This window comes from Dromaius novaehollandiae, chromosome Z (assembly GCF_036370855.1).
Source record: "Dromaius novaehollandiae isolate bDroNov1 chromosome Z, bDroNov1.hap1, whole genome shotgun sequence".
NCBI lineage: Eukaryota > Metazoa > Chordata > Aves > Casuariiformes > Dromaiidae > Dromaius > Dromaius novaehollandiae.
The window spans coordinates 1,321,631-1,347,222 of NC_088132.1; the positions used below are offsets into that span (position 1 = coordinate 1,321,631).

The 25,592-nt window shown below is 48.5% G+C and overlaps 2 protein-coding genes across 7 annotated transcripts in view; one reads left to right on the top strand and one right to left on the bottom strand.

Annotated features, from left to right (window-relative positions):
• LOC112982743 (polycomb group RING finger protein 3) overlaps positions 1–8,670 on the bottom strand; it is an 89,802-nt gene extending 81,132 nt beyond the window's left edge. For 2 of the 4 annotated variants that reach the window (XM_064502930.1, XM_064502926.1), the window contains exons 1-2: positions 8,533–8,670; positions 7,838–7,919 (exon numbers count right to left, since the gene is read on the bottom strand). The gene's annotated coding sequence lies outside the window, so the exon portion shown is untranslated. The remainder of the gene's footprint in view (positions 1–7,837; positions 7,920–8,532) is intronic. The other 2 variants (XM_064502931.1, XM_064502928.1) reach the window with 1 other exon arrangement.
• The window catches only part of SLC49A3 (solute carrier family 49 member 3), a 31,563-nt gene continuing 14,349 nt past the window's right edge, over positions 8,379–25,592 (top strand). For all 3 annotated transcript variants that reach the window (XR_003259050.2, XR_010386348.1, XM_026099350.2), the window contains exons 1-3: positions 8,379–8,589; positions 17,270–17,428; positions 19,315–19,534. Coding sequence is in view for 1 of the 3 variants with exons in the window: in XM_026099350.2 (XP_025955135.2) it covers positions 8,461–8,589; positions 17,270–17,428; positions 19,315–19,534 (508 nt within the window). In the remaining 2 variants the exon portion in view is untranslated. The remainder of the gene's footprint in view (positions 8,590–17,269; positions 17,429–19,314; positions 19,535–25,592) is intronic.

The window sequence follows — 25,592 nt, forward strand, 5'->3', positions numbered from 1 at the left end:
CAGACTGAAAAAAACCATGCGACTGAAGGGGAAAAAAAAAGAAAAAGAAAAGGAAGACCTTGACTCCTTGAAAAGGACAACCCTGAATGATTGAATTGAATAATTAAAACCTTGAAAGAACCCTTGAATAACCTTAAATTAAGGAAATATTAAACACATAATACGAAATTTTGATGCAACACAAGCCTTTAGCTTTGTAAAATGAAGTGCAACTTTTTCTCCCAAAACTGTCTGTATTTTCTCCATAAAGAATATTTTACAATTCTATAGGGAAATAATATAAACTGAATTCAATTTCATTCTGAAATATATTACCTTAAGTAGTATATCTATGTCCCAGATGCCCCATTTGCCACTTCTCTGCACAACTCTGGTCCTAGAGGTGCACTTTGGTACAGAGTATCAGTAAATGGTCACTGAGTTTTTCTCATAGATCACAGATTTTCCCTTGGCAGAGGCTTCTAGCACATTAAAAATACTCTGCTTCTTTCTCTAGTGCCTGCTAGCTCTTATTTTCAATGGCACTGAGGCTATCCGTGACAGAGAGGGTCTCTTCTCCATTCCTCCTGCTTCTGCAATGGTTCCCTGCCTCCTTCAGTGCAGGGGCCTGGCTTCGGGCCCAAGCGGTTCCTCTGGTTTACTGGCCATTTCTGGTCTACGGCTCTTACCCACTGGAAACAGAAGAAAGACAAAGGCCACTCTGAAATAGGGCAATTATTTGTGGACTTCTCTGAAGTTTTCACGTGCCACTTCCTGCAGCCATCCTGCAGCCACTATATGACAAAAAATCTTTAATTGTTCTTTGTACCCAAGGATTAAGAAGTGCCATGCAGGGGGATCTCAGTCATGGACTGAAATAGAGGCAAAACAGAAGAGGTGGAGATATGCTTCAAATCCTTTGCACTGACCTATTTAAAATCCTGTATTAGCAGTCTCAGCTGGCTGTCTCTATTTCTGTAAAGTGACATGAAGCATCAAGGATACACCAGAGAATCTGGCTACTGAAAGAGAAGAAAGAGTTTGAGCACTTGTTTCTTATCATTAGCAATCACACATAGCAACATTCTCTTTGGTGTTTTAAATGATGTTTAGGAAGGGAATTCCATTTGTTAAATTAAACGTCCAGCTATAAACTGCACTCAGCTGAAACACAGTACACATCATTCAGATAGTAAATTGCACAGAGGAGGAATTTAAATTCTTGTTAAAAAAAAAAAAAAAAAGAAAAGAAAAAAGAGTCTTCCAAACACCAGAAACTGAGCTAGGACAACCAAATATGGCAAGAGAGCCACAGATAAATCATCTGCACATTGTTAGTTTTGTCTTGCAGAAACAAGGGAAAAGGAAGAGGAGGGGGAAAGGGAAAGAGAGAAGCAGAACTGGGAGACACTGTCCACAGAAATCACTTCTTTCTGGAAATATGAACAATGATATGCTGTGATATGTATATCATAGCATATAATTGTAATCACATGGCCCTTGCACAACTTAAAGTCCCTTGTGTGAGTGGTCAGCTCACTTCCAGCATTGTGCATCTGTTTTCAGCTTCATCTTTGGTATAAATCACCTGAGGTTATAGCAGTTGTTTTCTGAGACTATCAGAGCATCCAATCCTGCTTATGATATGCGTATCATCGATACACCAATTACACTTCCATTAGCTCCAGCGTAACACGTTTCTGTGCACAGAGAATATTGGATAAATCTGAGGATTTTTTTGAGGAAAGGTTGTCTTTGCTTGTCTCATTAGCACCAAGACTATGATATAGCAGGAGCTGTCTGTGTGATAAGGACACCTCTGATGACTTTGGAATGGGACACCACCATTACATTAGGGATCAAACAAGGTGACTTGTTGCTCTTCTCTACGGCTGTGCTCCAGAATATCAAGTAAAAAATGAGCCAGGACTATAAAAATGTCGTAAGTAGAGTCCTGATGGCTAATAAGTTTAAAAAGTTTAAAAGTTTAAAATAGGGGAGGGGGGAAAAAACAGAACGGAGAAAGCTAGAAAAGCTCTGTCATTAGAATGGGAACAGCTAATGACAGAGGTCCACAATACAGTATTAAAGCAAAGCAAAAATGTGATTTAAGGGAAAAAGGTGCTCCAGCAGTGCTCATTGCTGTCTGGGCTGTATCAGTCTTTCATGCCTTTTTGACAGCTAAAACCTGTTTGTGTGGATTGCTCTAGCATGGGGGGAAGCGGGGACGAGGAGGGGGAAGCAACTTTGAACAAATGTTATAATACTCTTAAAACTCATCATTTTACTAACAGCTCCTTCTGCTGGGTGCTGGACTGCAAGCTGTGCCAGGTATCCAAACCAGGTAGAGGAACCTGCAGCAGAGGTTCACTCCCAGGAAAAAGGATAAATTCAGGAATGTAGTTCCTCTCTTGGGATCCAGCTGTGCCTAGGTAGTGCACCACTTGGCAAAGTGGTCAGTCCATCCTTTCAAAGAACAGAGCTTTGCTACTTCACTTTGGCCTGATACGCCAGAGTAAGTTTAACTCTTGTCCCTACCCTTTCTGTGGTCCACATACCCCATGCCAGGAGCAGAGAAGAGCTAACCTGTGCTGTCCCAAGGGGAGAAGAGGAGTCCCAAGCTGCTGCTTGGTGGAAGGAAGAAAAGAGCTGAGAGCTCAGGTCTGACCCAGCAGTGCTCACCCCCACACCAACAGGGCTGAAGAGACAAGAGCACCATGTCAGGGAGCTGCTAAGGAGAGCACAGGCAGCAAGTCTGAAGTGAGCAGAGCGGAGAAACCAGGCACAGCAGAGGTGGCAATCTCATAAAAGATCCGGTTCTTACCAGCAATTAGTCACTTTGCAACAGGACCTAAAGGCTGCAGCCAAGGTAAAGAGCCCATCATGTGGGTAGCTGAAAATATTCTGCTGTCCCTCCACCAGCAGTGACAAGTTGCAAAGCACTGCAGGTAAGGGGCAGCAGTAAGACCAGGCGTTCCCCTGGGATTCAGCTCCAGTCAGCTTCATGCTGAGTGATCTAAGTACTTGCTGCTCCAAAAAGTAGAGGGCCTGATCTCTCCCTTTCCCTGCCTAACACTAGCTCTAGCAATTCTCCAATCCAGCTAAGCCAATAGAAAACTAACCTTGGCCTTACCTACCCTGACATGTGCGTGCTTGAATCTTTCTCCATTTCATCCAAGACAGTTTTTCAGTCTAAGATAGGAACACTCCACACAAATGATGCCTCTTATATATTGTTGGAGCATCACAGCTACCACTACCAGACAATTTATATTGTGGAATTAAAACAAACAAACAAAAAAATCAAGGCTTGCTAATTTAAACATTAAAACAGAAATGCCAGAATAAAAACCATATGAGTAATCCTAATTTTCCCCCCTACACACACACTCTGTTCCTAATGAGTGTGCATGAAAAGGTCACTAATTACATATTCAGGTATCATTTTAATCTACTTTCCTCAGAAAGTGAGGAATGCACAATGCTAGTAGGTCTTCCTATTCCCTCTGCCTTCCCTCTTACCTTTATATCTATTAGCAAGTTTTAACAAAATTCGACAGAAGCGCAGCCTCCTCAAAGGCAGCAAATGTCCTATAATTTTCATGAAAACCTATGGTTGAAGAGAAAGCAAGAACTTACTAGCATCCAGGCAGGCAAAAGCTGCAGTATCAGCAGAAAGCAGATAATCCATGCAGCAGGGGATATTACAACTGTGATGAGAGGCTGCAATTTACTCGATACTAGTCCAACTAACTGCAAGGTGAACCCATAGAATATGTGGGTTCTGTAGCTCAGAACAGCTTATTCCCTGTGTTTTTTAGTGCACAGCATGGGAACCAGCAGCCTTTCACTCCATGACTGTCTCCAGCAGTAAAGAGGCCTCTACAGCCTCAACCAAGCGCAAGAACAGGCCACCTCAGCACTCAGAAAAAAAGTAGACATATCAGGAGATATACCTAAGCTGGGAACTCACTGCAGAACCCCAATGCAAAAGAGCAGCATATGGGAGGTGAAAGTGGGGACAGGCTACAAAGGAGGAATTTAGAAACATTGTCTGGGCATGCAGGCATGGTGTTAGGAAAGCCAAAGCTCAGCTGGACCACGTTGAGCATAACAAAAGCTTCTTCTGCTACGTTAGTAGTAAATGACTGAATTAGGAAAATGTGGGACTGTTACTGAATGGAATAGGTGATTTAGCAACAGTGGACGTAGATAAGGCTGAAGGGACTCATTAACTTCTTTGTCTTAGTCTTCACCAACAAGGTCTCCCAGGCCTCAGTGCCTCTGTTCAAGGAGGAGAAAGATGACCATCAGTGGATGAAGACTGAGTCAGAAATCGCAGACTGGCTATGTCCAAGGATGCTGAGAGAGCTGGGCGATGCCATAGGAAGTCCACTTACTATCATCTTTGAAAAACCATGCAGAGTGGAGGAGATCCCCAACAACTGGAGGCAAGTGTTGCACACCTATTTAAAAGTGCCAAAAGGAACTGCAGGCCGGCCAGCTTGACATCAATACCTTGGAAAATCATGGAGTGGGTCCTCCTGGATCACATTTCTGGGCATACGAAGGAGAAGGCGGCAACTGGGAATAGTCAGCATGGATTCACCATGGTAAATCATGCCTGACAAACCTGTTTGCCTTCTTTAATAAAATGATGAAACGTGTGAACGGGGGGAGAGCAGTGGACATTATTTACCACGAGTTTATCAAGGCTTTCAACACTCTCCAACAGTACTCTTGTATCCAAGTTAGGACAACATATTTTTAATGGGTGGACAACTGGACAGGTTAAAATATTGGCTGGATGGGCTCAGAGGGTCATGGTTAATGGGTCATACTCTACTTGCAGGCCGCTAACAAGAACAGTACCATGGGATCTACCTCAGGACCTGTCCTGTTTAGCATCTTTATCGATGACCTGGAGGAGATGAGGGAGTACTTGCTCATCAAGTTTGCAAGTGACATCAAAGTGAGGGGAACAGCTGATATACCTGAGGGCAGGGCTACCATTCAGAGGGACCTTGACAAGATGGGGGAATGGGCCAACAGGAACCTCATGAAATTCAGCAAAGACAAATGCAAAGGCCTGCACCTGGGAAGGAAGAACCTCTTGCAATGGTATGGGCTGAGGACCAGCTCTGCTCTAAGCGCCATGGTGGGGTCTTGGTAGACAGCAAGACATGCTTGGTAGCCATAAGGCAGCAGAGAGCTCTGGTGGCAGAGAAGGCTAGCAGCATCCTGGACTGTATGAACAGGAGCACAGACAGTAGCTGAGGGAAGGAATTGGCCCCCTCTCCTCATTAGACTACATCTAGAGTACTCCATCCAGCTTTGGACCCCCCTCAGTCCAGAAAGACATTGAAAAATTGGCAGGGGGCCACCAAGATTGTCAGGAGCCAGAGCACTTGCTCAAGAGGAGAGGCTGAGGGAACAGAGCTTGTTCAGCCTGGAAAGAGGCTCTGGAGGACATAAGAGGACCTTTCAAAACCTACAAGGTCATCAAGATGGAGCCACACTCCTCACACTGGTGCATAGTGGGAAGCAAGAGGAACAAGATGAAACAAGAGTGGTTTAGGCCAGACATAAAGAGAAACTTTTCCCCATGAGAGAAGCCCAGCAATAGAGCTGGTTGCTCAGAGAAGCTGTGCAATCTCCATCCTTGGAAGTTTCCAGACTAGACAGCACTGAGCAGCTTGGCTCAACCTCATAGCTGATCCTGCTTCAAGCAGGAGGTTGGACTACAGACCTCCGGAGTACCCTACCAACCTGAATTATTCTGCAGTTCCTACCGTAGGTGTGCACTGCTGGAAAGCTGCTTTGGGTGCAGCATCCCCTCCCAACACCTATCAGTCACCTCACATCCATTTTACAACCAAGGTACAGAGGCTTTCACACCAAACATACCCCATTTTTGAGAACCTGCTTTCACATACCTACTGTCTCCATGTTTCCCTCTGACAGAAAACAAAAGTTTTTGTCTGGTTCAGTGCACATCAGATATGTTCACATATCAAAGACTGCAAATGCCTCAGTGTGAGTACCTGCAAAACAAGAAACTACTTAACTGAGAAGCACCTGTGACAACTGTTTTAAGCTGCCAGTTCCTGAAAACAAAGGCCAAGATTACAAAGGGTACAGGATGTGCTGGGGTGTGGGGAAGAGGGGTGACACTGGGGAACAGGAGACTGATGGGGATGTACCAAGCAGGGGATGTTGAGCACCAAGAAGGGCTGAGAAGGGGCAGGGCAGATGGGGCAGTTCTTCAACGCTGATCCTACTGTCCTTGCTGTGCTGCCAGTAACACCCAGCAGCATCCTCCTCACGGGACAGATGATGCAGAGCAGACAAAGACAGTGGTGTAGAGCTGCCAAGTGCTCTCAGCTCCCCCACAGCCCCTGCCTAGGAGAGAGGGAAGACCAAGGACAATGTATCTAGGAGAAGGATGAGGGGAAAAAAAACACACGTTTCCTCCTAAATTTAAGTGACTTGCACAGATCCATCCAGTTATTCTGACTGAAACAGCAGATCAGTTCTCTCCTGCAGCAGTCATATTTTTCCTTTTGCAGCCTCATTTGCCACAAACTTTCTGAGGTCTGCACCCAGACATCACCTAAGGTGACAGAGGCCTCACAGACAGCATGTCTTTCACTTCCCAGCTCCAGCTCACTGCTAGACCTATTCTCCCTATTTCCATGCAATGATTAAGGTGGAAAACAGTGCATGATGCGATCTTGACATTAAAGATGATGCAGAAAGGGGCTGAACAGTGCAGCCTTGATTCTGGCCTGTCCTATAAATATGTGCATTTCAAGCTTGCAGGCTTTTCACGTATTTTTCTAACAAAACAGATGGTGGAGAGCAGGAACAGTAAAAGTATTCCACATGGGATCCTGGTTTCTGTCAGCAGTGTTCAGACTTCTGTAATGATAACACAGACATCTGAGCTGAAGAAGGAACAGAGCCACGGCTAGATCAGGTGGATGAAGTCTTAGAGAAATCCACTTTCACACAAAGCCTGTCTGCCCATAGGGTAAGAATGGGGAGAGGATGGAATTACATTTTTTCTGCTGAGCTCTGAGTTCCTCTGCTGTCCCTTAAACCTGGACGTGCCTTGGACTTGATGCAGTTTTCCCCCATATGCCAGTCTCGGTGCTGAGACATCAGGGGCAGTTACTTGTGCTCATGACCCAGAAGCTGCTGTGCACCAACATACAGCATACACACGGCTGTTTTGTTTAGCCCGCAGCTCATAAGCCAGGCGAACCTGATCAAGAATTGTAGGGATGGCAACAGACCAACCATTTATACCGGCTTGACAATCCCACTCCCCATTACCAAATTTCAAGCCGCAGTTCCAACTGATGAAGGCTGAAAGATACAACCTAACAACCAGAAAAGCTTGAATACTAGCATGAACAAACCCACATTTCCCTCCAACCTGCTTCCGAGCAGCAACAAGCTCCATTTTTGGGTTGAAACTGTTTCCTTTTCTTCCTCTCTTTCACACACACACACGTAAGAACTATATTGAGGCATGGAAAATTTCTGCTAGAATCATTCACGAGAGAACAACTCCATGCAGGATAACCCTCCCAATCTATTCCCTCTACCCAGGGCCCTGCATAATGACCACAATGCTCTGCGCTTGGTAGACTGTGGTGAGGAAAGGTGCAGGGGCATGGACCAGAGGGAGTGAGCAAGGGGCGACATGGGGAGCAGAGCCATCCGTGATCCCTTGCCCTCAGTCCTGGCTCTCCTAGGGCTGAGCAGTGCTCATGTGGGAGGGTGACTGAGGATGGTGAGGGGCAGACATCCAGGCAGTCTGAATGTCAAACCAAATCAATGTCAAACCAACCTGAAGCCACAGGTCCTGTTTAGGAGTGGAGGGATTTTCCTTTGCACTCTTGGAAAACGTACAGCCTTTTCTCCTTGGTGAGCTGTGGAGGAGGAGGTGATTACTGCCAGCATGGGTGCCTCTGCATTGTGGGGCGAAGATACATACTGCTGTCTGCAGCATAACCGCATGATCAAACGGTACCACGCATGGCTGACAGAACCCTGTGGGTCCTACATCCCCCTAGTCCTGTTTCTGCTCAGCAAGCGAACCCCGTCTGACCCGACAGTTCCCACGGGGCTCTGCAGGCCGCAACACCGCGCCCCAAACCACCACGGCTGCTGCCACCAGCACGGGGCTGAAGGTGACTCTTAGGGTGGGGCGATCGACAGGGGTTACTGTTATTGTCGCTTTTCGTCACGACGCGCGGGGCGAGCGAGGAGCTGCTGTCGCGGGGCCGCCGGCCGCTCGCTGCCGCCGCGCGGGACGGGGCGGGGGCGGCCCCGCTCGGCTCCCGGGCCGGGCTGTGCCGGGGCCGGACTGGGGCGGGCCGGAGGCGGCGGCTCGCCCGGGGCCGCCCCGGGGAGGGCGCAGTGGGGCCGGGCCGGGCCGGGCCGGGCCGAGCCGAGGCAAGGCGCAGCGGGATGGAGGGGGGCGAGGCGGCCAGCCTGCTGGGGGAGCGCAGCCCGGGCCGGCCGGCCCAGCTCAAGACCTACCGGCGGCGCTGGTTCCTGCTGGCCGTGGTGTGCCTGCTCAACTGCTCCAACGCCATGGTGAGTGCGGGGGCTCCGCGCTGCCGCGGGGCCGGGCCGCGCCGGCGGGGGCGGGCGCCGCCGCCCGGGGCTCCCGCGAGCAAACCATGCTCCAGCTCTTCCAAGGGGCAGCCAGGCCGCCTTCGGGGCTCTGCCCCGGCGCCCCGGCCCGCATCCGCCCCCTCCTCCGCGGCGCCCCGGGGCCGCAGCCGGCGCGGCGCGCCGCACGGAGCCGCCTGCCCCGCAGGGCTGCGCCGCGGCCCCGGCACGCGGCGTGCGCGGCCGGCGGGGAGGATCGGTGCCTTGTCCCGGAAGCGGACGGAGAGGAGCGCGGCCGGAAGTGCCGCGGAGGCGAGCAGGCCCGGGGAGAGCGGCGCGCCCTGGGGCCCGGGGGAAGGCGCTGCGTAACCGCGGGAGGGGCAGGGGGGGCGCTACGGCCGTGGGGGTCGGGCTGCCCGCTCCCCACGGCCGGAGCGTGCTGCTGGGACCCTGCTCGGGCGGAGGAGCGGGCGTTCCCTGTGCCTCACTGCTGAGCTGGGCCGGCAAATCTGCCCGGCCAGAGGAAGAAGCAAGCAGATCCCCTGACGGGGACTGCTGCATGTGCAGGGTGGCGCAGGGGTGGTTTCGCACCGAACCTGCTGGGGTGTGAACTTGTAATTGCTTACAGGTACTTTATTTTGAAAGCCCTGAAAAGCAAGTATAGGAGATCAGAGCCCATCTGTTGAAGAGACTGAAAACAAGTTCACTGATTAAACAAAGTAAACAGATGGAGTTTCCCTCTACCAAGTGCCATCGAGCAAGATGCAAGCCCAAATCTTTACTCATCAAATCACTGAGGGCACTGTTGATAATTATTAGGCTGATACAGAATTATACATGTGCTTGAGGATTGCCTTGTTGCAGATGAAGGCAGTCTGGCAGCCAAGATCACGCGTTGCAACCTGCAAACATTTATATGCTGAAAAAGAAGAGTAGGTTTTCCTTGATGCAAGGAATGCTGGAATGCAGCACTGGATGCAAGGGACAGTGAGAGGCAGGTAACACACTGAAATGCCAAAAAGAAAAAAGTGCTATTTCTTGTGGTGAATCTGTGTGTCCTGTAAGACCATAATATGAAACGTAATTACTTGCTTCTACTTAAACTAGCATAACAGAAGAATATGTTGAACAGGAAAAATACACCACAGTTAGTTTAAATCCCTGTCCATCCTCGGAGAAGTCTACAGTGATAGTATGGGTGAAGGAAGCTGTACAGTATAGTGTTTTTCCAGGCTGTTTTGACAGACTTGGACTTCACTCAAAACTTAGCAGTGAAACTGGATGGTTATTTTAAAAGGTCCTTTCCACACATCTGCAAGTGTTCTGGATCATGTTGCTGATAACTTTGTAACCCTGACAGATTGTAGTGTCTGTCTGTCTGGTCTCTTGCCAGCTTCCTGACTCCATCGGCAGTGCAAGACAAATACTCTCCCATGGTAAGAACTTAGGCCAGAACTTCACCACTTCAAAACTGCATGCTTAATTAATATCCTAGGGCATTTCTAAGGCCAGTGCAAATGACTAGAACTGCAACTATGCTGACATATGAAGTTATCCCCAAATGTGTCCTGATGTTAGTGCTTTTCTTAAGTGGTCCTGATGAAAATTACATCAAAATGAAGGGAGCCGTTGAAAGGCCCTGAAATCAACAGAGCTTGCAGAGATGGTTGCTCTTAAGTTCTAGATGGAAAGACTGATTTACCAATTCTGTGGTATGAAAAGTGCTTTGCAAGTAAAGATGTGCCCTCAGTTCCTGTGCAGATGTTGCAGGCAATACTTTATGTTCTCTGTGTTGTATGTTAGGATACCTGCAAAATTCAGTTTGCTGAGGACACGTGATTTTTGAGTTGTCTTACTTGGAGGAAACAGGTCACCTCCTTAGCCTCATGTGCTAGACAGAGCTTCCAGGACTATGCCTGGTACAAGAGTCAGCTCATATTCCCCAATTTTACCCATGCAGTTTTCTGTATAGTGGCCTTCAGTGTCATGAAAAGTGGCAGATAGCAACACCACCTCACCGTGAGAGAGAAAGAGGGACTGTCACTGTTAGGAATACAACATGGGAGCAACTCACCTCTAAGGAAGGACACTCAGTCATGCAGACAGGGCGGGCTAAGAAATGTTTGTTCAATTTGTCTACACTTGTCAGTGTGAGCAAGCAGGAGAGGAGGAGAGGAGCAGAGGGTTGGGACAGGCTCCACACTTGGCCAGGTGGTCCCTGGGCCTGGATACTGACTCATCCAGCAGGAAGACTTCCACCACTGCTTAGTATACCTGGGAGAGGAAAGGAAGCCTGCACAAGCAGAGACTGGCACGCTCCAAGGCAGGGTGTGTGCGCTTCTCGCCCACATGCGTCTGCTTCGGCAGTGTCCCTGGAGATATGCATGGATGCACAGCAGCTGTGCCTGGCTGCTGTGTCCTCCTGATCTTCCAGAGAACTGTAGAGGTTAAAAGTGACATCCAGGCGGGGATCTGAGTTTTCTGGAGATCTTGCCTCTGTGCTTCCTTGCTGGGCTGCTTCGCCAGTGTTGGGGCCTGCTGTTGAGGCAGAATGCCATTTGCTTTCAATGTGTATGGCCCTTTGGTGATCAGTGAACTTGGACATGGGGAATTTGGTGTAGAAGAGATTGTCCTCCCACTTCACAGCCTGCTGTCAGGGGAAGAGGAGTCCTGCGTGTCTCAGAAAAACATCTCGCATCACCTTCAACCCTGCAACATCCCTGCATCCTAGTGCAGAGGAGAGAGCAAGGTGGAATTGGGAGATCTGCTGCAGGCAGTGCCTAACTGGGAACTGCTGAGCTGTGCCTGGGCCTATTGTAAAGCAGAAGGTCCCGTTTTGTACAAGTCATCCCTTTGACTGCTCCTTTCCATGTCTGTACTGAAAAAGTATCACAGAGGCATTGCCACATGGTGCATGACAATACAGTATGCCAGGCCATAAAGACCGCTCCATACAGCAGCCTGTGCTGGCTGTCACCACTATTAACCTGACAAAATGGCTTAATTCCCACCCTAATTATGTGTGTTTGCCCTTCTGCAAATCATTTTCTTTTTTACTTCTAAAATTCTGACTTGTTGATGAGGAGCACAGAAGCTGGTTCACAGCTTGCCAGGCATGAGAGACAACATTTTTGCACTGCTTCTGACAGGGCTGTGCCTGCCTATGCATGTGATGCATCAACATGCCTTTACTGCTCCTTGAGCTCTAGAAATCCCAGGGCTGTGTTTATTAATGCTGCTTTCTGCAGCTCACACCTGGTGACTCCAAGGAGGAGTCTGCGTGTCCTGCCTTTAGCCTCACCTTTTTGCTACTACAACAGGAAGAGAAATGATGCCTTATAGTCAAGCAGTGACCTGCGGCAGAAGTGGAACGGAGAGCAAATTTTGGGCTCCCTTGGAATGAGTGGAGAGAAACTGGAGCCTGCAGGTGAGATGAGACCTGGGGAGTCTATGTGTGAATGAAGATGGCAATAGGGAAGAGGAACTGAACCTGGAGAAGTGTTATGTGCTGCACAGGTGCGTAACAAGAAGATGGAAGGGGAATGAATGAGAGCAGAAGGAAAAATAGAAAATTTGGGAAAATTCTGGGCTGAATATGGCTGGATCCGTGTCTGAAAATCACTTGAGGGATTAGAAGAGGATTGGGAAGAGCAGCAGAGAGAAGCTGCTTAAAAGTGGGGATGGAATGAGAATAGCTGTAAACTATGAGCTATAAGCATAAGATTTACCTCTGCCCAAGCACACCTGCAGTTGGTGGTGAAGGAACCATGCAGGAGAAGAAACATCAAAATGCCAACTAGAAGAAAGTCAAAACAAAGGGAGGGAGAGCTGAAAGTGGAGCTGGTGCCCCTCCAACATGAGTAGCAGTCAGATGGTTTGAGTTTCAGTGGACTTGCTTTCCATGGTGGTCCCATGTAGTCCATAGACAATGGAGTGGGTGGAGAACACTTCTGTCCCTTTCCTCTAGTGATGGGACATAGCTATGCAGGCAGCCCATGTGCTGAAAGCAGGGTCTCAGGTTTCCAGGGGAATTTCTGCACTCTTTGTCCCTTGCTGTTACCTGTGTGTAGAGCACAAGGTTTTATACTGAAGACTGCTGAGGTGTGACTTGCTGCCCAAACTGCCATGCAGTGTCAGGACAGTCACATCAATTGCAGCGCGACTGTGCCTAGTAGTACTGCAGTGATGTTCACCAGCAGTGTGTGGTAGTCTCCCTCCCCTCCCCATAGCAAAGGCAAAGGCCTTTGCTATGAACTGCATACCAAAACCTGTGCACAGTAGAGCCCTAGAGCACATCCTTCTTCTTGCAGGGACAGTGGTGCCTCCAGGTGGTTCATAGGTGAAATAGTTTAGATCTCATGCTGCCCGGGAAGAGCTGCTTTGGTGCTTGTGCTCTCTCAGACACACCTGAGCCTCAGAAATCACAGTGAGATGAAGATACTTTGAAGGTTTAGCTGGGGAGAGAAGAAAGGTGTAGGAACTACTATTCCTGCATTTGGAGAAGAGATGCTTTATGTTATTACAACTATTTCAACATTGTGCTAGATGCGTATCTGAAGGGAGGGGAAAGTGTCACAAGTGCTGGAGGATCAAATGCTGTGAACTACTACATGAGTGACAGTGACAAATCATATTGGATTGTACCACAGCTGGAGTTGTAATTTTTGGAACAAATCATGCAAAACCTGTGAGGTGATGCTGGGAAGTGAGTTTTGCCAATCAAAGTTTTCTAGGGTTGGACTCCCAACCCCATTGATTTTGATGTTTAAATACACAGGTCCCTGTGCTTTGGCCATGCTCGGGCTTCTCTGTAAATGACTTGACCTAACTATGCCAAAGTCCAAGGAGTGGACTCCTCCTAACTTTCAGCCTCATCCACTCCAACTCATTTAAGTGGCCCTAGCTGCGTCCTGCCATTTGGGACTGCTTGGATGGTTGCTGAACTGTCAAGATGTGGGGCTGTGAGCTGGGTGCCTTGAAAGCCACAGGGACAAGGCATTTCTGATCGGCAGGGTGCCAAACTAGGAATTTCGGTAAAGTTTGATAACATAGTCTGGATGACTGTAGGGATAGCTGTCTACCAAGGCTTAGAAGGGGCAGAAATCATAGTGGGTGAGTGGAAATTTCTTGTCACTATTACCAAGCAGGAAGAGACACTGGCAAGGGGAGGACTTTCTCAGATCTGCTTGCTGGGAGATCTGTTGAGCTGGCTTCAAAGGACCTTGCATGGGCATGGCAGCACAGTGAGTAACAGACTCACCTTGATGCTTTCTGCACTGCGCACTGAGGCTCTTGGTCTGTGTGTCTAGGCAGCAGTGGAGCTGAGTGCAGCTTGAATGGAGCGAAGAGGCACCTTTCCACAAAGTGAGGGGGGCTTCAGAAGGGACTGAACAAGTGTGTAGACACCCCTGCAAGGGCAGAGGTGTCTGTCTCTTCCTTCTTCTTTTATCTGCCCCAAGGGCAACCAGCTCTTGGGGACTAGTACCCTGTAACTCAAGACATTATCTCTCCTCCAACATCTGTCAGAGTGGTCCACAGGGGAGAGATTGGACACTGGTTTTGGTGTGGCAAAGCTGACTTAAGGCAATGGCCTGTGAGGAATGGAGGAAGGAGGAACCTCTCTCAGTCTTTATTCTGCATCTTTAAGGTCACAGGCCTCAGGCTTCACCAGGAGGGAAGTGCACCATCCTCACACTGTTCCGCATGACGGGACGTGTAGGAGAGCAGTGCCATGTAAGTACCAGCCTCAGCAGTGCAGGGTTTCAGAAGCAACATGCAGGATAAAAGCTCTGCCACTCAGCGGAAGAGCTTGCACACTACTGTGGATGGAGCCATCATGCCTGTGGAAACCAAAAGCAGAAGGTAGCAGACTTACTTGCTTAGCGTGGCAATTTCCCCTCTTTTGACAAAACACCCCAATGTCATCTCTCTGTTGAAGGGACATTTGGTGGCCACTTCCACTATATGGTTAGTCAGCTGCCTGAGGTCCACTGCCCAGTTCTTTCTTACACAGAGCAACACATTGCAAACAGCCCCTGTCTGCATAGAGGCAGAAACACTTTTTCTCTCCAGATATTTAATGAAACTCAGATTCATATTTTGAAGAAAAGTCTCAAGTGTCAGAAGGCTGAAACTTCTCACCATCTATGCTCACACACATACATGCATATTAGAATTGGATGGAGATATAAGACCACCCAAATACTTGTTTTTTAGCAAGTAATGGTTTTACTAGTTCTAATGGAAACATGCTGAAGCACTTGCCTCCAGCTCGTCTTGATATATACAGCTACTGAATATAAAATGCTGTACTTTGACTTGGGGAAACATTCTCTCAGTGTTTGCTCTAGCAGTACTACATAGATGAGCATCTTTTATGGAGGAAGAGGAGAAGACAGATGCTTGCTGTGTTTGTAGGGGACAAAAATGTATGAAGTTCTGAAGCTGGGTTATCAAATGCATCACTCTTTAATTACACTGTTTCCTGGTACAGTATTTCTTCACACTCACATGTCAGGGAGGCAGTGAGGAACTGAGAATGGCTGTGGTTGGAAACACACAGCAGAGTTCTGTCCAGCAGCAGTTTAGCATCCAATAATCAAAGCAATGCTCATGCCTGAGTGGCAATTGTGACATTTAAATTCCCATCCCAGTTTGATGGAGCTCAGTCCTGAAAACAAAAAAGAGTTGGCAAAATTACTTCCTGAGACAAGATAGTAACACCACGCCAGTAGCATATATGATTTGAAGTATTTTTTTACAAATTCATTTCATTAGGAGTCTGCTGCTTGTTTCCCAGTGACCTGGAATATCCTCTTGGTTGTCTAACTCTGAGAGCACAATTGCTGTCAGCCCCCAGAGTCTTCATCTACCTGGTTGCCGAAGCTGCATAAACACCAAACCACCCCTAGCCAGAGCTTTGCCCAAACCCATAGAGGTGTGTCCAAGCCCAGCACAGCAATGGCAGGCAAACTTCTGTGGTGAATAAAGAGGATCTGGCATCTCAGTGCCTTGGAGAAACTTAGGCAGGACTGATGCTAGAGGGCTGTACTGAATTCTCCTGTGCAGATCATTCCCTGTACACAGCAAAGGTGCAGTTTCCATCTCACTCTTTTGCATGTGTGTGTTCGTATGTGTATGCACACACACACTGATACTACATTCAAAGCATGTCTGCCACTCCCATTTCCTTACCCCATCACCAAAAGAGAAAAGCTTAGACAGCAATTTGCATGTAGTTACCATCAAACAGTGAGGCTAACAAGGGAGAAAGCCTCATTTCTCCTTGTGCTTCCATTTAATTTGGTAGTTTTTATGGTTTCTGACATATAAGAAATATGAATAAGATGTAAGAACATTAGAAAGTAAATAAGAACATTGGAAATAACCAGTAGCAGAGTGTGGGGACTCACCTTCTCCTGAGGCTACTCTAGTCCTTTCTGTTTTTCATTAATGCTGCAGCTGACATCCTCTGCAAAATGCAGTGAACAGGAAGCTTGTGATGGCTGAGAAGGGTGCTAGAAAGCAGACAGCTGCTGGACTCCTATCCACAAAATTTATCATCTCAAGCATTCAGCACCTGCAAGATCACCTTGCAACATGCAACAGTGGAGAAGCTTATGTCAAGTGAAACATTTTTGTTTGTGATTAACTGAACACAGCTTGTAAATTGAGATAACTCTGAAGGATTTATAATTTGGTTGTTGCCAAAATCTGGCTAAAATGGCTTGACTTTTGAATTGGAACATTATTGAAATCACTTCTAAAGTTAGACCAGTCAAAGAAGGCATATTTACAAAGAATGCACAGAAGCCTCCCTAAATCTGGGGTAATACCCTCATTTCTTTCTTGTGGGCATGATCTCAGGATGTAATTTCAGCATCAAAGCAGGTCTTATCCATCCCAGAAGGAACCAGAAGCAGACAGTAACTCTGTGAAACCAGTGCCTAAAACAAGATTTAGGGAAATAAATTCAGATATTGAACTGGAATAGATGGACTATCATTAATGTACCTCCCGTGTTTCCCTATCATGTGTTCTGAAGAGGATATTGAATAATGCAAATCTGTAGGCCCTCTCCTAACTTGGGTGTGTGTAGAACAGCACTGAATCAATACGGTGCGTGGCAAGTGTGAATATCTGTCTTGGCTGACACATGGCAAAGTCGTGACAAGGCCACATCCTGGGGTTACTAACTTAGCCATAAACACCAGACTGAGTTTAAGGGACTACTAACTGCAGACAGGAAATGGTGGCCTCTGTGTTATTTATGCTAACATAAAAGGATTGCTTGGGGTTTGCAACAGGTAAGTAACTGCATCTGGGGCCTGTGCATCCAGGCTGGGGACAGAGAAAGGCACTGATCTCTGCTTTGCCCAGCTCCTAGCAGCAGGAGATTGGGGATGAGGCTGTGAAATAGATGGAGGGCTCAGGGTCAAGGTAATGATGAGATCCAGAACGAAATAGCACTATCATGAGTAACGGCAGATACCAAGTGTCTGAGTTTTGATCACCAGCCTTCACATCCTAATTTCAAGACAAGACTAAAACAGTGCTACTCTTTTGAGTCACTTCACAATGCAATTGAACAGTCTGAGGGGATGTTGAATTTCTGCTTTGGTGGAGGTGTTCATGCTTACCCTCTTTGCTCTTTCTTCTACAGCTGTGGCTGACGTTTGCTCCTGTGGCTGATAAGACAGCTTCCTACTTCCACATTTCCCTGGAGACAGTCAACTGGCTCTCACTCGTGTACCTTCTCATCTCGATCCCATTTGGGCTGGTGGCGACATGGGTCCTCGACAGCGTGGGGCTCAGATGGGCTGTGAGTTGAACTGATTTGTTACCCCAAGGGCCTTTCACCCGGAGACAGAAATGGTGACATCTCCACGTATTTAGCTGCACAAAGCACTAACATGCATACTGTGAGTGGGAGTCTTGCCAAATGCTTCAGAGGACAAGGGTGTTGAAAGCTATGCTCTGGTTTGGCAATAGCTATAACCTCACCTGTGAGGTGAGGAATAGTGGGAAAACACAGAATACACATTGAAAGACATAATTCAGGTTTTCTCAAGGCAGCATAAGACTTTTCCTTATGACAACGCATGAAGAGAATCCCACTGCCTTGCCTCACTTCTAAGCTGACTTACTGTGTCGGAGCCCTTTGGAAGGGCATGACACAGCAGAAACACTGCACACTCACACTGCTTTTAGTAGCACTTCATCTATACTCTGTTTTGGCTCAGTATTTCCAAAGCAGTTGACTCCTCAATGAAAGATTTTATGGATTCATTCCCTGTGTGACTTCTATGACTCACAAGTCTTTAAGTTTCTCACTTCTGCAGTTCAGCTTCCCTGGCACCAAAAACCTCTCTGCCACTGTTGAACTTTTAAGAAAGTTGCCTACCAGTGGTAAAAATAAGTGTTGCTTTTTTCTGTGGTACTAAGATAATGAACCTTTTCGACCTAAAGGAGGTAGCCCTCTAGTGGGACAGAAGAGCTTTAACAGCATCTGTGCACTAAAAGTCTCATTTCCATGATTTCTGGATGGTCACAGCAAGATATGGATGATGGTGCAAACTTGAAAACAGAGTGAAACAAGCAACCTTTGAATTTCTCAAAGATTCCACAACAGAATCTTCTGTCTCACATAAGCTATATCCTGGTAGAGTTGTCTAAGAATGTCCCTGAACTTTTAAAGTTATGACAGTGCCTTGCAGTACCTGCAGAAGTTTTGTCTGTTGAGTTTTATGATAACACCATCTGTTTTTTTTTTTTTTTTTTTTTTGCCAGTGAGGACACAACTTGTTGAGATTAGCCAGATGCCAAGCTCACTCACAGTGTGATTAACAGAGTTTCTGCTCACTGATCTGTTGATCAGAGAGCAGAAACTCTGTTAATCTGCTGATCAGAGAGCATACTTCACCTGTGTAAAGGCCAAACATATCAGACAGGAGTCCTGTAAAGACTATGTAAGATGAAAGATAACAGCAGAAGCACACAAGTGTTTCAGGAAATGCAAAGAAAGGTTTAGGTAACAGGATGAACCAGCTGCCCAAGCCAAGCTTCCCCTCACTAACCATCTCTTGCTTGTTCCTTCGAGCCTTTAGGAGGCTCGTGTTACCCTTCCTCCCTGCTGGGAATACCTGGCTTAACCAGAGCTAGGACGGGATGTACATGTGGGAGAGACCTGAGAGGATGGTGGGAAAGCTGAGCCCAGCTTGAGATTCACCTGACTGTGACCAAATGCCAGAGTGCCTGAAGCTGCCAGCTGGAATGAAATACACAGGGGGAAGAAGTCAAAGCCAGATAAAACAGGGTGGGTCTGCAGTCAGGGTGGGTTCATAAGCTTGCTTGAGAGGTGCCTGTCACAGCCTTCCTATTACTGTGCAGAGTGGACCAGGTCCTCCACTGCTGCCTCTGCCCCTTTCCACAGTGAGGTCCTGAGGCAAGCACAGACAGGCTGCAGGCTAATCAGGGTACCAGGGACAGCCTTCTTGCTTGCGCAGCAGCGGGTGAAAACACACACAGCCTGCAGTGACCCAAACCAAAGAGGCGGGGACAGTCTGCAGGGAACTTTCCATGCTGCAATTACCAACACTGCAGTGTCTCCTATAGTGCATCTGAGACCCTGCTCATGCTACCCTATTGCATTAAGCTTTGCCCTTCAGGCTGCAGCACAAAACCTCTGGCTGTTTCTGCTTGCTCCAGGTGACCCTGAGTGCATGGCTGAACATGACAGGTAGCATCATCCGGATGTTCAGCGTCCTGAAGTTCCTGAGTCTGGGCTCCCAGAGTTACTGGTACCTGTTTGTTGGACAATGCCTCTGTGCGCTGGCACAGCCCCTTGTCATCTTTTCACCAACAAAACTGGCAGCACTATGGTTCCCGGACCACCAGAGAGCAACAGCAAACATGGTCGCATCAATGTGTAAGTTATAGCTGCAAAGTGATGTTTCTGCCTCCCAGAACCAGCCAGCATTTGTTTCCTTTCAGGGACAGCAGGCAGAGGAAACCCTCTATACCACAGCCAACTCACCCTGCAGATAGAGCTCTGCCCAAGAGTCTCAGAGTCATGTGCAATAAATGGGTTTCTTTATGGCCCCACAAGGCAAGCAGGGATTTTAATGTTGGGGAGCAAGAAGGAGGACTTGGCCACATCCAGTTTCAAAGTTCAATGTAAGCCACTGAGGCTCCCAGCTCCTTTCCATTCTGCCATGCCCAGGTGATCATCTTTGCCCAAATACCACAGTCTGAGGACAGTATTACTAAATCCAAAGTCTCTGCAGTGGCCCATATTCTGCAGCTTGCTGGGCTGGTGCCTAGACTGCAAGTGAAGCTAGTGGTCACAGAATCACATAATCACAGAATGATTGAGGTTGGAAGGGACTTCTGGAGATCCTCTAGTCCAAACCCCCCTGCTCAAGCAGGGTCATCTAGAGCACGTTGCACAGAATTGCGTCCAGGCAGATTTTGAATGTCTCCAGAGAAGGAGACTCCACAACTTTTCTGGGCAACTTGTTCCAGTGCTCTGTCACCCTCACAGGAAAGAAGTTTTTCCTCATATTCAGATGGAACGTCCATGTTTCAGTTTGTGTCCATTGCCGCTTGTCCTGTCACTGGGCACCACTGAAAATAGTCAGACCCCATCCTCTTGACACCCTCCCTTCGGATATTTGTACACTGATGAGATCCCCTCTTGGTCTTCTCTTCTCCAGGCTAAACAGGCCCAGCTCTCTCAGCCTTTCCTCATAAGAGAGATGCTGCAGTCCCCTAATCATCTTCACAGCCCTGTGCTGGACTCTCTCCAGTAGTTCCATGTCTCTCTTGTACTGGGGAGCCCAGAATTGGACCCAGTACTCCAGATGCGGCCTCACCAGGGCTGAGGAGAAGGGGATGATCACCTCCCTCAACCTGCTGGCAGCACTCTTCCTAATGTATCCCAGGATATCTTTGGCCTTCTTGGCCACAAGGGCACATTGCTGTCTCATGGTTAACTTGTCCACCAGGACTCCCAGGTCCTTCTCCGCAGAGCTGCTTTCCAGCAGGTCAACCCCCAACCTGTCCTGTTGCCTGGGGGGCACCTGCCTTATTCCTCCCTAGCTGCAGGACCCTGCACTTGCCTTTGTTGAACTTCATGAGGTTCCTCTCTGCCCAGCTCTCCAGCCTGTCCGGGTCTGTCTGAATGGCAGCACAGCTCGCTGGTGTCTCAGCCACTCCTCCCAGTTTTGTATCATCAGCACACTTGCTGAGGGTGCACTCTCTCCCTTCATCCAGGTCATTGATGAGGAGGCTGGACAAGACTGGACCCAGTACTGACCCCTGGGGGACACTGCTAGCTATAGGCCTCCAGCTAGACTGTGCTGCTGATCACAACCCTCTGAGCTCTGCCAATCAGCCGGTTCTCAATCCCCATCACTGTCCGCTCATCTAACCCACACTTCCTGAGCTTGCCTATGAGGATGTTATGGGAGACAGTGTCCAAAGCCTTGCTGAAGTCAAGCAAGACAACATCCACTGCTCTCCCCTCATCTACCCAGCCAGGCCTTCCATCATAGAAGGCTCTCATGTTGGTTAAGCATGATTTCCCCTTGGTGAATCCATGCTGACTACTTCTGTTCACCTTGTTTTCCTCCACATGCTTAGAGATGACATCCAGAATGAGCTGTTCCATCACCTTTCCAGGGATCGAGGTGAGGCTGACTGGCCTGGAGTTCCCTGGGTCCTCCTCCTTGCCCTTTTTGAAGCCTGGAGTGACGTTTGCTTTCTTCCAGTCTTCAGGCTCCTCTCCTGCTCTCCATGACCTTTCAAAGATGGAGAGTGGCCTAGCAATAATATCCACCAGCTCCCTCATCCCTCATGGGTGCATACCATTCGGGCGCATGGATTCGTGGGTGTCAGGTTTGCCTAAATGATCTCTAACCTGATCCTCCTCGAGCAAGGGAAAGTCTTCCTTTCTCCAGACTTTCTCTCTTGTCTCCAGGGTCTGGCATTCCTGAGGGCTCGTCTCAGCAGCAAAGGCTGAAGCAAAGAAGGCATTCAGTATCTCAGCTTTCTCTGTATCCTTTGTCACCAGGGCACCCACCCCATTCAGCAGCAGGCCCACATTTTCCCTAGTCTTCCTTTTGCTACTGTTGTATTTGAAGAAGCCCTTCTTGTTGTCCTTGACATCCCTTGCAATTCCAAATGGGCCTTAGCATTCCTTGTTTCATCCCTGCATACTCTGACAGTTTTCCTATATTCCTCCCAAGTGTCCTGTCCCTGCTTCCACCTGCTGTACATTTCCTTCTTCTGTTTGAGTTTTGCCGGAACCTCCTTACTTATCCATGCAGATCTGCCTGCTTTGCTTGACTTCTTGTTCATTGGGATGCACCCTTGAGCGTGGGGGAGGCAATGCTTGAATATCAACCTGCTTTCCTGGATCCCTCTTCCTTCTAGGGCCCTATCCCATGGCATTCTTCCAGGCGAGTCCCTGGAGAGGCCAAAGTTTGCTCTCCTGAAGTCCCAGGTTGTGATCCTACTTTCTGCCCTGCTTCCTCCTCGCAGCATCCTGCACTTCACCATCTCATGGTCACTGCAGCAAAGGCTGCCACCAGCCTTCACATCTCCTACCAGTCCTTCCTTGTTTGTTAGTATAAGGATCAGCAGCACACCTCTCCTTGTTGGTCCTTCGATCTCCTGTATCAGAACTTTGTTATCAATGATCTCCAGGAAGTTCCTGAGTTGCTTGTGCCTTGCTGTGTTGTCCCTCCAGCAGATACTGGGGTGCTTCAAGCCCCCATGAGAACCAGGGCCTGTGATTGTGAGGCTTCTTCCAGCTGTCTGTAGAAGGCTTCATTGACTTCCTCTTCCTGATCAGGTGGCCTTTAGTAAACACCTGCAACAATGTCACCCATGTTAGCCTGCCCTTTAATCCTTACCCATAAGCTCTTGACTCGCTTTTCATCCACCCCTAGGCAGAGCTCAATACATTCAAGTTGCTTTCTCACATAAAGAGCAACTCCACCACCTCACCTTCCTGGCCTATCTTTCCTAAAAAGCACGTAGCCATCCATGACAGCATTCCAAGCATGCAAGCTATCCCACCATGTCTCCGTAATTGCAATGAGATCATGGCCCTGTGACCTCACAGAGATCTCTTAATTCTTCTGTTTATTCCCCATGCTGCGTGCATTGGTGTACAGGCATTTCAGAGAGGTAATCGAGTACACAGGTTTCCCAGAAGGGTGCAAGAGGATCCTCCATAGTCATGTCCCAAATGCACTTCCCTGGCTGTATGCACCCACTGAAGGCATCCTGACTTGAGCCCTGCTTTACTGACTACATGGTCTCTATAACTCTCCCCTTCCCTCATCTTTGCTAGTTCAAAGCCCTCCTTACCAGGCTGGCCAACCTGTTGGCAAAGACACGCATGCCCCACTTAGTGAGGTGGATCCCATCTCTCCCCACAGTTGTTGATCTTCAGACAGGGTCCCATGGTTGTAGAAACCAAAACCCTGTTGCCAACACCAGCAGCGGAGCCAGCTGTTAGCTTGGAAAATCCATCGAATTCTGCATCATGGCTGCTAAATCCTGTAACCTGACAGAACTGAGGCTGCTGTGGCTCTGTGCCCCCACATTCAGCCAGCAGTGAAGCTGAGCATGTATGGCCAAGAGGTATGCATGTACATGTACACACAATATACTGGTCACGTGGATCGACACAGAAAGAAAACACAGCACTCAGTGAGGAACAGTATGAGTGGCCCAATCCTGTTCCTCCCCTCAGGTTGATCAGGATGGAAGTCTGTTAGTAGAAAATATACATATATATACATGTATAATATAGATCTCCCCCTTAAATGGCCTTACACCTCCAGTCTGCTGGTCCCCTGGATCCCCAGTCTCCCCAGTTGCTCTCACCTGGGCACGTGAATCCCCAAGGCCCACAGCCCCACTCCAGCTGCTGATACTGAGATGCCCTCACACACACACTGACCTGAGCCTTTCCAGGAGCTTGTCCAGGCCTAGGATCTCCCCAGTAAGTGACTCACTGGTGGACTGGTTCTGCTGGGGCTGCTAAACTTCCTGACCTTACAGAGGAGGTGTTGCCTTTTCCTTCATATTGCAAGGAGGGGACCTATCCTGTGCAGCCAGGATCCAAATGATCACCTCTGGTACTCTTCTGGAGTTGCTGGAGGATCCCAATGTCAGCAGGAGCTGATGGCCGGGCTGGTTTCTGCTCAGTGCTCTTCACTGGGCACAGAAGAGTAGGGCTTCTCCCTCACTCCTTCCCCACTTCACCTTCACTAGCTACCAGCCTCTGAAGGAGCAATGCGGGGAGAGAAGACACTCGCCCCAGCCTACCACAGGAGAGGGCTGGAAATATGCAGTGACTGGCAGAGCTGCAGACCCATGCATAGCAAGGGACTGGTTAGGTGAAGGTTCCCTGGGTGAGTGCTCAGGTGTCCATCATCAGAGGAGAAGCAAACAACCCACAGCCCAAATCACAGGCCCAGTCAAAAGCTTCCATGGGTTTAATATAATGCTGCTGCACTGCTTTTTGTCTCTGGTGTGTATTCCTACATGACCTGGAAAGGGACAGGGAGTGAAGGTTAGGAAGTCTGTTGATGCTAGTGAATAATTCAGGGTTGCAGAGACAACGGCTGCCTCAGAAGAACCACAAAGGTCTTCAGGCAAACAAGCGTCTGGCAATAAAGCATCAGATGAAATTCAGCATAAAGAAACTAAGTGATGCATAAGGCAAAACCAGTTCTGGTTTAATACGTAAGAGGATGGGCTCTAAGTGAGCCAGCACTGCATAGTACTGCCTGCAGCCAAAAGAAGTGGCTTATGCAATGTCAGCTCAGCAGTGCTCTTCAGCTAGTTAGGACTGGGAAAGGAGCAGAAAACAAAAGGGACTATCGCCAGAACTCTGACGCATTAACCTCAGCCACCTGCATCTCAGGTACTGTTTGCTTTTTGGGTCTCTACTCTGAGAAAGCAGGTCATGGGCTGAGAAAGAGCTCAGAAAGGTGAAGAGGATGATCAGAGGTCTAGAAGGGCTGCTGTATGAGGATCAGCTGGAGATCCCCCACTTGAGCTGTCTGGAAAGGAGATGTGTTGGGGGAATATGACAGAAGTCTGCACAGTCTCAGGGAGCCTGGAGAGGGGAAGAGGGATCTACTGTTCACTCGTTTCCAGGACAAGAGCTAGGGACCACCTGGCAGTGCAGGCTCAAAGCAAACAAAAGAGGAAGTTCTTCATGCTGCACATGACAGACACAGGAGCTCCTGTTGTGGATGCTGACTGCTGGAGCCTGGGCAGGTTTGCAGAAAATAAACCTACTGAGGGTGCTCAGTGCAACAGGGCTACCCATGCAGAAACCACATCTGAATCAGGAAGTCTTTCAGCCAAAGTGTCTGGAAGCTGGGAGACTGTGAAGGGGATACACCAGATATGCTTGCTCTGATCTTACTCTTGGCTCATTTGGGCCTTGCTATTCTTTGAGTGCAGGATACTGCACTCAGCAGACCTGTTTCCTCCCTCCATGTGACATTTTTCCCCAGCAGCCAGAACAAGCCTCTTCTTCCTTTCTCTGAGGATCTGGGAGGTGTCCCAGAAATGGGGTTGGCCCACTGGCTGCAGCTGGCAAGTTTCATGTTACCTGCACCATATGGAGATCAGCACCTGCCCCCAACAACAGCTATTGGCCACCTTCCCTCCACACTGCCTTGGAGTTGTGTGGGAAGGGATGGGCTGGGAGGAAAGGCCAGTCTAGGAGCATTCCCACACCACTTTCCAATGTCGCTGCAAGCCCAGAGCAGGGGCACCTTTATTTAGCAAGGACAGATTTATAATGACAGGGTGAATCACTTCTCCTTTTCGCACTGTAGGGCAGACCTGGTTGCCCGCTTGCTTTCCCAGGCCTGTGATAAACCTTTATCTTCCCCGCTGGAGAAGGAGCTCTGTCGTTGGCATGCTGCAGAGCAAATACTACCAGAGAACTC